Source organism: Sycon ciliatum, chromosome 9 (genome assembly GCF_964019385.1).
Source record: "Sycon ciliatum chromosome 9, ocSycCili1.1, whole genome shotgun sequence".
NCBI lineage: Eukaryota > Metazoa > Porifera > Calcarea > Leucosolenida > Sycettidae > Sycon > Sycon ciliatum.
In genome coordinates this window covers 1,700,573-1,713,423 of record NC_088651.1, presented here as the reverse complement: position 1 = coordinate 1,713,423, position 12,851 = coordinate 1,700,573, and the positions used below count along the sequence as shown (strand labels likewise).

At 45.8% G+C, this 12,851-nt stretch overlaps 1 protein-coding gene across 1 annotated transcript in view; it reads left to right on the top strand.

Moving 5' to 3' along the window:
- The window catches only part of LOC135825072 (circumsporozoite protein-like), a 30,977-nt gene extending 18,430 nt beyond the window's left edge, over positions 1-12,547 (top strand). The window contains exon 3 of the mRNA XM_065337811.1: positions 12,435-12,547. Coding sequence (XP_065193883.1) covers positions 12,435-12,547 — 113 coding nt within the window. The remainder of the gene's footprint in view (positions 1-12,434) is intronic.
- The last annotated feature ends 304 nt before the right edge of the window (positions 12,548-12,851 follow it).

The following is a 12,851-nucleotide window of genomic DNA, read 5'->3' as shown; positions in this document are numbered from 1 at the left end:
CCATTCAACTTAGCACCCTGAAGATAACTGGTGAAAAATTGATTTTAGGCTCTACTTCCCTTCTAAAGCTCATAGCTGTACTGGTGAGGCCTATATGGCCGAAACAGCTTGCTGTCTACAACATTGGGTAGGACAGTGACTGCATACTGGGAATCCAACTACATTATCTATAGATGCTGTAGGGGCACACCGTCTGACTGTTTCAGGATTCAGACTGCATACTGAACTCCCGACTGCCTACCAAGTCCAACACATATACACCACGAAGCTGCCTACCTGTGCACACTGAGTGACAGATGGCTCACAAACACGGCCGCCATTGAGAGAGCGTTTCATTGCAGCCCATATCCTGGAATACACTCCCATGACCACATGGTCATGGGAAGCGAACAAAGAGAGAAATACAGAACATTAGGATTACGTAATACCAAAAAAAGCATTACACTCATTCAGCTGAAAAGGACATCTGCAACTAATAGGTCATGCACAAAAGTAAGTGAACTACAGGGAAAGTACACAAGAGAGATAGCACAGGATGTCACAGCCACAATGGATCATGGCGAACATTGAGATGGCAGAATTTAGTTGCACTATTTGTTGCTTTGAGGCCAGGATTCACTACTATCTCAGATGGCGAAAAAATTCTATTACCACAGAGTTATTGCCCATACAGCTCATGCAGGTACCAAGTTTCCCTTTTTCTTACGAATATTCCTGTTAATTAATTAGTTCAGATTGCAATTTTAGCCATAGTTCTTATTAACTTCAACAGTATTTAACTGTATGGTTAGTTCGAATAGCAGTTTTAGCAACTAAATATGGATTAGGTCAGCTCCAGCGAATCTATCTGCTCGAAATCAGCAGCATTTACTTCACTGTTTGGCGTAGATTGTAGTTTTAGGTTCAGGTTTTGTTTCTGCCGAAGATCAGCACCATTTTTAACTTATCAGCTCAGTTTATAAAAGAATTAGTTTATTAGATTCAGATATAACTGTTCACTGGTTCACTGGCAGTACAGGCACTGTCAATATTATATTTAGAAATTAGTCAGTTTAGTAACGAGTATTGGAAAATCATGAAAAGCAGATAAAGAAAAGCATAAAATGATAGAAAAGCAAACATTGAGTACATTTTCCAGGCTCCTAATTTCGGTTGATCTATGTCATTATCCTTACTACTGTCATGCACCTGGAAATCCGGTCGTAGGTCAAGCGGCCCCAGGACGCTGGCCATGAAGCCGTGAGTACGCATATGAACAACATAATTATACACTGCATGCAACGTTCTGTACGCACTGAGGGCGCCGGCCCTGGTCATTCGACCGGATTTCCATGACCACGACAGGAGATACGGAACCATAAACACCAAGCGATAGCAGGCAGAATCATACCCCCCCCCCCCCCCCACACACACACACACACATCACAAGACCCCACAAGACCTACATAAGCTGTATGGACAGATAGCTCCCAAGGTGGTGCAACAAACGCCACAAGTTTTCTGAAACAGCGCCACGATATAATCGAACATATCTTCTTTTTTTTTACGTGAGGCAATACCAGCAATGCGAAGTGCGTTGTAAGAGCGCACATCCTGTGCTATCTTCCCAAATGGAAAATAGATAGGCTTGAGTGGAAACTCATAAAGCTACAGCTTCATGGCCCAGATCCTATTTGGCGTCGATGCCAGAAACGCAAAATGCAGCTAGGAAGGAGCAGTGAAAACACGGACAAAGGCATTGTAGTAAAACTGATCAAACATGGGTTCTGTACCTGAACGAAAGGAGAGCATCTCTTCCAGCGATGGATGTATTGAGCTTCAAAGGTGCTGGCCGCAAACCATCCGGACGGTACGAGAGTGTAACAGGTGTTTGTGAACGACACGATGATACGAGTGGCGCGCCCGCAGGGCAATCCCAGTGTCCTCAATAGCTAGCGGTACACAGCAACACGTTTTCCTACAAAAAAACAGAAAACATACTCGTTAGTAGGTAATCGTGTGCTTGTTGAAATGCTAGTTGGCAAGAGTGAGGAAGAAAGTGGACGTGAATCCTATTCACGATTCAATAAGGTGGTCAACTAGGACACAAGAACCCCCTAAGGACATAAGACGGATAGTCAACAAAGGAAATTCTTACCTCGTGGGAAATGTAAAAAGATGCAGCCAGAAGTTTGCTGCCGTCACACTGCGCATGCGCACCGAGCCTCTTGATAAACTCCTTGGCTGAAAAGAAAAAGAGAAAGACAACAGAAGACCACGCTGAATCAGCACAGTGTAGTGTTTCAATTTTAAAGCGGACCCACACAAAGAAGCCACATGTTGATATGTGAGCAGGAGTGTTCCTATAAAGCGTAAAGAAGCTTGGTTGGCGAAGAATACAGAACACGTGGTGAAAAAGATGAAGGCCAAAATTTACCTTCTTTGCTTCCCGTGGTGCTCCAGTTGAGAAACCTGCCCACGATAGTCGGAGTCCTTCAAAAATAAGCCTCTCGACTACATCTTATCTTTGCTCTGTATTCACCTATCACATGCTGGCCAGCTTTACAGTGTCTCGGATTAGCCTCAAAGAAAGCAAACGGAGAAGAACGACATTACGTGCTTCCTTCCAAACAACAACGAAGAATGAAACATCTTCCTTCTTGTACAAGGAACGCGTTAGCTGATTGCGCACGGCCTCGCTTGCAATCGGATGCAGCGACTAGCATTCTTCGAGCGTGAACTTTGACCTCACACCATACGATTCTCGGAAGCCGTCCAGCGGCCCTTGCTCATTGCAGTCTAGCAGTGCTAGCCGCGTTGTCTACCAGTAACAATACAACCGCTTCATCGTGTAAAGCACTCGCTAATGCATGGAAAGGACATCGCGGTCTAGTGTGAACTTTGAAATTGGCCAATCAGCTACTGACACGTCGTTAGCACGTGGCACGGTGAATTCTGTACAGAGCTAGAGAATAGATGACTTGCACAAAGATTGTCTGGGTTCGAGACGGGGCAAGTGGACCTTCTGACTCTGACTTCCCCACCTTCTGAGTTCGGAACTTTCGAAGTTTCGCTTTTTGCCTGACGAACACTGAGCTGTTTTTTTTGGCTAGAGAGTAGAGTTGTTTTGATTCGGCTTGTATCGCCATGCCGAAGCGCTGCTATGCTCCTGAATGCACTAGCAGACGAGAGATGGAACTGAGGCTCCCATTCCATACGCTCCTTTCTGAGCCGGCCGGCCGGGAGGCAGAAAAAATGAGGGAATACTATTTTAGTATCATTGGTGTAGGCTGCAACAAGCACGTCGTGGTCCTGAAGTGTGACTACTTTCCCGCAGTGGAAGCGAAGTCGAGCACAACGAAAGTTTGTGGACGTCTGAGAAAGATTTTGGTGGGAAATGAAATTTCATTTCCCACCAAAAATCTCTTCTTTTCCCGCTTGCAATAATGACCTTCATAGTGCAACACACTATATTACTGACCTATAGAATATAGTACCAACGTACTGCTGTTTCCACGTGCAACATTATTGCACTTCTGAACACACCTGCAATAGTGCTGCACTGGCCACTGCTGTACGTACCCGCATGCAATATCGCTGCACCACAGTACCCGCTTGCAAAAAATCGACCCCCCCCCCCCCTTTTTGCAATATTACGCCGTACTCAGCTGCACTTGTACAAAGTTTACATTGTATCAACTGCATTGCATAGTTTCATTTTTTGCTTTGTTACTGGTACAAAACCACAGTTCTAATTTTATTCACATTCATATCTCTGATGAAGCTCTATAGAGCAGAAACCGGTTAGATATAATCAAGAGTACATTATAGCAATAAAAACTGCTTTATGGCAGTTTTCTAAAAAAAGTTATTGTGTTCTAGTCCATGGACCTCGTCTAAAAAGTAAGAAATTAACGAAATGTGATTGCCGAAAATTAAAATTTCACACAAAACCTCACAATAATCACGACACTTGAAGATCTAATAGTACGGCTTTCAACACTTGTTTATTCCGACACTTGTACTTGTGCAAGTACATGTACTGCGCCAACATGCTTGCATATGAAAGAGGACCACGAGGGGAAAAGGTCGTCTCGCATCCTGTGTGTGATTATTGTGAGGTTTTGTGTGAAATTTTAATTTTCGGCAATCACATTTCGTTAATTTCTTACTTTTTAGACGAGGTCCATGGACTAGAACACAATAACTTTTTTTAGAAAACTGCCATAAAGCAGTTTTTATTGCTATAATTTCTTTTGTTTTTTTGGCTAAAGGATATAATTGCGCAACCAGGGAGTCGTCAAATACCGGTATTAAATACGGTATTTGACGACTCCCTGTGCGCAACCAATGGAATGCCATAATGATGGCCTGCATGTAGCGCCTCTGCATGTTATTATTATTTTATTTATTTTACTAGGGTGTTTCCCACAGACCTATGTTCTTCTTACGGGAGCCCCTATGTGTATCATATCAAATTCAATACCGTATTATACGCATTGATGTGCAAGCCTTTTCTTGCAGAAAATGGAACTAGTCTTACATACATGTATTCATGTTCTTCTGCAGGGGAATCATATGGGTAGTGGCGGTGATACTTTTTTTTACGCAAGTCATTCTGTGGATGTTGCAGAATTTCATGACTGTCATAAAATTGTCTTGTCTTTCAGAAAATTCAGATGTCCACACCCTAAATCACATTTACTTGAGAATTGTAACCAGGTGTGTGCCGCAGATGTTTTTGTTGATTCTGTGTTTATAATTGTAGTCATGGGTTGTCGTGATAAGGTCATCCGGCATCATATTGTAGTGAAATCGTAATCCTGTTGATGTCGATAAAACTTTTGGAAGCAGTTCAGTGACTTCAAAGTGTCCACGATTGTCTAAAACAACACAGCAAAGTAGGAACAATAAACATGCATTAAAATGTAAACAAATACATCGCTGAGTCCGACACCTCGTTCCAACAACTACACTGATCCTGAGGATATAAGGGGCAAGGATATATGGTTTTAGGTACTGAGAGATAAACAAGGCACTCCATAATAGTAAAATGTTACACGAGTTCGGGGAAGTATGAATGATATCCAGTCAAACCTCTTTAGGACGAACATCAAGGGACCGATGGCATTTGCTCTGTGAGTTTGTGTTAATACAATTATTTCTCCAATAGAGACACGAATAGATTTCTTCTACAGCGAAAGGGTTCTAAGCCAGACCAAACCATTGACTCGTCTTTTATGAAACAAATGAGTCACTGAACCTTTCTTTAGCAACATGACGGCAACTGAAACAACAACAGAGAAAATACGATACATGTACAGCACATTCTTGCAGGTACAACAAACAGATTGCAGATCGTAATTCTTGCTCTACCATTTCCTTGAACACCCGCCGCCCCTTGATTACCAGCCGCCCTTGAATAAGCGCCGCCAGTTTATTTGAACTGAGGGTTATTTGTACACAAGTGCAGAGCAGTTCGCAATTTATACGCAATTTCACAGCTACGAGATGACCTTCAGCTACGATTTCTTACTCCTTCACATGCAGCTAGTGCTGCTCTCGGTTCGGACAAAGGACTCAAAGGCGATCTAAAGAACAAATCGAACACGCCATGATGATGACCTCTCACAACGTAACGAAGAGCAAGACGAGATATTTTATCGACCACCAAAAACGAAATAGTACGCGAACAAAGTAAACGGATGAAACCTAAGACGCACTGAAGATTGTCAAATCTACAAAACCAAGAACTCAGATCGGAGAACTTGTCTAGGAGAAAGTGGACACTGACGCTGTGAAAGGAACGAACGCAGAAACTGAAATCAAAAGGGAGAGAACAAAACTTGCGACGTCCTTTTATATTATTGTATCCAAAATTTTCAGCGTTGACGTCTTCTTGACTGTACTCTACTTTATCCTCGTCGCCATGAGGGACTACTGCTGCTGATGAACATGCAACTAATTTGCTAGTCGAGCCTCAAGCTCCCTCGCCATAATATCCTTTCCAGTGCAACACGAAAAGAAAAGAAGATGCACTAGCCTACAGCGTAGCTGGACAACAAAGGTTCAACAGTGCACATCGTACGTGAACTCTACGCACACAGCACGTACATTGTGACGTACAAATATTTTCAGGGCCGCACCCGTTTTGCTAGTTTTGAATACAGGCCGCGGCGGCTGTTCAAGGAAATACGGTACCGGCACGCACCTTTATTTGGGGCAGTGCAATCTCGGCGCTACTCACAAATCAAACAGCCGAGGCTCGAGTAAACAAATCCAATGGTACGAGATTTTCACGAGACTGCACCCATTGGCTTGTTTCGTATGAAGCAAACAAGTCACTGAATGCATGAACCCCTCCATAATGGAGATTTTCACTGATATGCGAATTTATTTTGCATACTAGTACTCAATGCGTCCTTGAACCTTACCCTACAGATTGGGAACTGCCAACGATGCTATGCCACTGCAAAATTCCGATTCTACCCTATGATCGGGGCACGGAATGCCGGAAGCAATCATGACCAGTGCCTTACTTGTAACGTACCAATGGCAATGTACAATGAATATGAGTATTTCGACAACACATCTAAGCCTCAGCAGCAACATACAATGTAAGCCTTACCGTCAAGAAGGTGAACTCGCGTTCTTCGCACACTGTTGGCAAGGGCAAAGAGATACGAATGGATCTAAATCCGAATAAAATCAGCACACGTTTCCGTAAATGAAAGGGTGAGCATAAGCAAATGAATCGAAGGAAACTGGTCAACTCAGAGATCACCTGTCATTGAGTATTCCGTAAAAGGAGGCCTCGACAGCAGAAAAGCTAAATTTAGAAAAGATATCCTGTCAGCTTTTCCATTATTTATTGTATTCCACCTAAAATCAGCACACTTTTCGTAAATGAAAGAGTCAACACAAGCAAATGAATCAAAGGGAACTGGTCAACTCACCTGTCATTGAGTAATATTCCGTGAAAAGAGGTCTCAGCAGAGCCGAAGCGAAATAAGCCAGGACACGAAATATCCGAAACAGCTCATGCAAGAAGCAGTTCCAAAGAGGGAAGTTACTCGCGCATGCACATCCGAAAACGGACTGCACTGCATGCACAATGTCTGCCGTGCACGTGCACAGCACGCGGCTACCACCCGTTGGTAGATCTAATTCCGAGCACCTTACGTAGAAACTTACGTAGCCTAAGTGAAGTACCGAGCACCTTACGTAGAAACTTACGTAGCATAGCGGTGTCGTTTTTTCTGCCATGTGAACACAATAATAGAAAAGCTGACAGGATCGCTTTTCTAAATAACCCCCCAGAGTGTGCAACTCCACTATGGGTGCTGTCCCGACAGAATTTCAAGTTGACGTCATTTTGATGATGCAATGCGCACTGTACACGGATTATCAGACGAATCCGGAACCTGTGGTTGACCGAAGCCGATCGATCCTGTACAAATTATTGCAAAGAAAAACGTGTGATGCGTTGACACCCGTACACATGTTGTAAATCACTGCTGCAAGGAGCATTGCGTCATAAATAATGACGTCAACTTGAAATTCTGTCGGGACAGCAGGGTATGTGGGAGTTGCACACTCTGGGGGGTTATGTACTCTTGATATAATGAATCTCAAAACTTAGAACTGTTTTTGAAGAACTAGGAAGTGTGTTGTGTCGGGGTTCCGAAATTCCAAAACTGGCAAGCCTGGCGCAGAAGTTAGCCTCTGGGTGTATGGCGTCTGGTGAATGGTGGCGAACCATCAAGAAGGCCTCTGGCCACGGAAACAGCCCATCAATACCTACTCTCCGCAGCACCGATGGTACGGAGCACGACACCAACCGCAGCAAAGCAGAGTGCATGGCCGAACACTTCGCAAACAAATGCAGTCTAGGGGCAGACGACCTATCCGCTCCATTTCCTTACGTCCGACCACGTACTGACCGCAACCTCTGCACCGTCCGGTTTCGCGAAACCACAGTCGAGCGAACTCTCCGCCAGCTCAACCCCACCAAGGCCACTGGTCCAGATGGGATACCTGCCCGCGTCTTGAAAGCTTGCTCTGCAGAATTGGCACGGCCGCTTTCAAAACTATTTACATGCTGTCTTCGCTCCGGTATCCAGCCACAACAGTGGAAGGTTGCAAACGTAGTTCCAGTCCACAAGCGCAAGTCTAAATCGTCGCCATCAAACTATCGACCAGTGTCGTTACTGAGCATCCTCTCCAAGGTCATGGAGACCATAGTCAACAGGGCAATGAGCAACTTCATGGAGACGAATCACGTCCTGTCAGAACGGCAATTTGGATTCCGTCGCGGCCACAGTGCAGCAGACCTGCTGACTGCTCTCCACCACCAGTGGGTGCACACCGCCGGAGATAAAGGAGCTTCTCGAGTGCTGGCCATCGACATCGCTGGAGCATTTGACCGGGTGTCTCACACTGGTGTGTTGCACAAGGCTAGAGTGTATGGCATCTCGGGAGGCCTGCATCGGTGGCTCCAAGACTACCTCTGCAACCGCACACTTCAAGTCCTCATCTCCGGCCAGACATCAGCCAGACGCCCAGTTAAGGCTGGGGTGCCACAGGGCAGTATCCTGGGCCCCACCTTATTCTTGGTCTACGTCAACGACCTTGAAGACCACCTCCCAATCGGCTCCAACCTTGCCTCATTCGCCGATGACACAACCCTATACGCCGAATTGCAACGCTCGCTGCTGTTCCTGACAACGCTAGAGTACTCCAGGCTGCTGTCGACCTAGTATCCAGTTGGGGCTCGGATTGGAAAGTGCAGTTCGAGCCAGCCAAATCCCAGGCCCTTACAATTTCCCACCATCGTCGGGACTGGCCAATACCCCCCATTGTCTTCAATGGAACTCCTGTCGAGGAGCAGCCCTCCATCAAAGTACTCGGCGTCACGTTTGACCATCAGCTAAAATTCAGCCAGCATATCCGAACTGTTGTAGTCCGAGCAACGCAGAGACTTGGAGCCTTGCGCAAGGCATTTCACTTGCTGCCTATTCCTGCCCGGCTTCGAGCCTACAAAGCCTTTGTCCGGCCGGTTATGGAGTACTGCCCAATCGTCTGGATGGGGGCAGCTCCTTCCCACTTGAATCGGCTGGACTGGGTGCAGGAGCGAGCCATCAAGGCAATACATCCGCAATGCTGGCTTCCTAGCCTCATAATTCGCCGCACCATCGCTGCCCTCTGCCTCCTGTATAAAGCCCTTTGCGATAATTCTCCCGCTCTTCTCTCGAGAATGGCTCCACCCCCGACACACCAACCCAGGACCACACGCCTCACCCGCCAGGCTGTACGACTGTCCACCGCGCATCCCCATCAGTTACAGAATGTTCTTCCTGCCAATTCCCGGAACAATGTGAGCCGAGCCTTTCCCCACTCCGTCATCCCAATTTGGAACCAGCTGCCTACCTCTATCATTCCCCACCCATTTCACCCAAAGAACATCCAAAAGTTCAAGACAGCAGCTTATCACCATCTCCTCAGAACGAACTGGCACTGGGCCACTCATAGCATACGCGAGTAAGAGGGTACAGTGTCCTACCCTGCTTGGACATACATGTAATCTCTCCTCACGGGCAGTCTCCTCTTGAATTTAAAAGTCTAACAGCGTTCACATCAATACTCAACTTATTCTTTTGCTCACTGAGCAATACAATCTTTCCGTTTTCTTTCTTCTGTTTTCTTTTTCAATTTAATCCTCCCCACCCAATATCCCTTTGGTGCGTCCATGGAGCTATGAAGCCGAGACCTCTGGTCGGCGGAGCTTAATGCCAAATAATGGGCCCCACCACCACACTCCATCATTCACCCCAGTGTCTGGAGATATGTGGATTTTGTAGAAAAAAAAGAAAAAAAAAAAAGAACTCGATTCCCTTTGATTCGGCTGCACTAGCTCCAGAGCGACCCTCTCCTGAGGACAGACTGCAGAGAGGCCAGGAACCTGCCGAGTCACGAGTGGAAGCCCAACTGTGACTCGAAAATGAGGGGTGGAAGGACTGAGTGTGAGAGCCAGATGGCCTTTAGTAGTACTTCAAGTAGTATCTGAGTTGAAGGAGAGAACAAGTGTGCTGGAGAAATGCTGCGAAGTCCTCAGGCCTGATGTGTACTAGCTACTGTTGAAGTCTCACTTGTTCCGATATGAACACTTCATCAGCCCTGACTCTGAGCAGCTGTATCTAGACTTGGATTTAGGCCAGAGACATAGCATTGTAAACCTTACTGAAGCCATAATATGTATCCAATGCCTGGCTCTAGTGAGAAAGCAGTTTGGCGCAGGCTCGCAAACTATGATTGAATCAGGAAGTGGTGGAAAGTCACATTATACCTCCCCATGATTAGCTGGTAATGACGACGATGCGGCTCCGGCTGGGTTTCATGGGAAAGTAACTTGCATACCTGTTTAGTTGCAACGAGGCAACGGTACCCCATGTACTGAAGACATGATTGAACTACATTTTATCTCCTGGAAGAATGTGGAACAAATAATGCCAGAGTGTGTCTGATACACATCACAGTCTGCTGAGTATGTTCATTATTGTGGACGTAACCGAACTGCGTTGGACCTACAGTTGAGCCACTACTCTTCTTACAAATTCCATACAACGGTGAAAGGATTTGTTGGAGCATCATCAAACAGTGCATTCAGCCATTCACCTTCATCATACACTGGCTCCGTTGCCTACAGTAATTCACATTTTGACGGGGCGCGCTGGGACGATACGGAAGGAGCGGCGGGAACCATTGGAGTGCTCATGATGCTGGTTAGCGGAGACGGATGTGTCAGGAACGGGAACGCAACCGCACTACTGTACAGATCAGGAAGCGATGGAAGAGTTGAATCTGTTCAGCCTTCCATGCCGTGTACAGGGACACAAGCGTAAAAATGGCTACATTTCGAATGTGAACTGGCGATGGCATTGTGTGGCGACGAACACAACTGCAACTGTTCAAATTTCAGCATTTCGAACATTATGCTTCCCATGATAACTCACCGAATGGCTCACATGACGGAGTTGGACATTACCAGGTTAGGATTATCATTTGCTGTATTTATGGATAGTCCTTGAGTTTTCAGATGAAGTGCTTTATCTTTTACCTGTCGTTCCTTTAGTATGGCACAATGTCCATAGCTGCTTCCTTGTCTTCATAACAGACTGGTATAATCAGAATGATTCTGCTTTATTTGAGAAGAAATACTTGTAAAACTTTCCTTTCGGAAAGGAAGCCCAGAAACGTCAACCCCCATGGACTGTGCTTCATGACTCTCGTCCATCGACGTTAACCGTCGCAATAACTGCTGCATGTGTGTTGTGCTGTGCGAACTGTACAAGATTTTACAGCTCACCCACGCCTTCCCAACAGGCTCCTATATCCCGAACCGTTAGCGTTACATTGAATATGAACTAGGCTAGCACAGCTATCCTTCGTCTTTTGTTGGCGGCGGGTAGCATGGAACTTGACGTGTTCTTGGGATCCTCGTGCAACACTTGCTGTTCCCGGATGCCATATTATTGGGTGCATCGAGGTTGCTTCTATGCTCACTGTTGTTTAGTAGGACAATTTTTTTATAACTATTTCACCGAAGAATAAGGCAAGAGTATTTTTGGGTTGGTTTGGACGCCGCAGGCTGGCTTCTCTTCACACAATATACAGTAACTTCCACTATTAAATAATTGTCACCAGTCATGACAACTCGTGATGACACAACAATGTACAATTTGGGAAGATCCGAATGACATAGATACATAAACATAAAAGTGGAGTAGGTGCCACAGCTGATCATTTTATCGCAGGTTGTGGGACTAAACTAATACCAGTATGCAAGTACACAAGAAATATAAAAAATATTTCTCTGTTATCAAGCAGTATGCATTATTTGTAACAGTAATTACTTGTCTGTGTCATGTGCATGCATTGTCTTATTTACTTTTTCAGGCTACAGCACAATCAGGAGAACGAAATATACGTCGCAATCAAGCTATGTCGTTGACGTGTCATCTTCTATGTGCCATGCGTTACCTGCTGTACCAGCCTGCTATGTCGGATACCGCTAACCATGCATCGACTAGGCGCCAGGCGCGAACTGATGGTGGTGGCGGTGGTGGTGGTGGTGGTGGTGGTGGTGGTGGTGGTGGTGGTGGTGGTGGTGGTGGTGGTGAGAAGGAGAGCTCTGTGCCAGAATAACTTTGCAGTTTAGAGAGCATGTCTGGGCAGGAGTGTATTTACCGCCATATTGCCAGGTGTGTATTTACCACCATATGAATCAACCATAAGTACAGCTGCAGTGGAGTCTTCAACTTCATTCTCCCGAGTCAAGCTCCTTGTGAAGACATCCAAGAAGAAGATTGCCTGATGACCAGCGGTGACGAAACGTACATCGCAATCAAGCTATGTCGTTGCTATGTCGTTGCTGTGTCATCTGCTATACGCCATAGGCTACCTGATGTACCAGCCTGCTATGTCAGATACCACTCACCATGCATCGACTAGGCGCCAGACACGAACTGATGGTGGTGTTGGTGAGAAGGAGAGCTCTGTGCCAGAATAACTTTGCAGTTTAGAGAGCGTGTGTGGGCAGGTGTGTATTTACCGCCATATGAATCGACCACAGTACAATCAGCTGACGTTATACAGTGTCTGCTCTAGGATTGTAGGACAGCCAGGTACACGTGTACCTGGCGCAACCATTTCAATCGGGTTGGAGCCGGGTACACATGTACCTGGCGCTGTCTCACCAGCCGAGTCACATGCTTTAACTGGTTGGTTGGTTTATTTTAATTCGGACAATAAACGGGAACTAGGCCCAATGATATAAAGGCGAATGGCTAAGCCGCATTTAGAAAAAAGAGAGG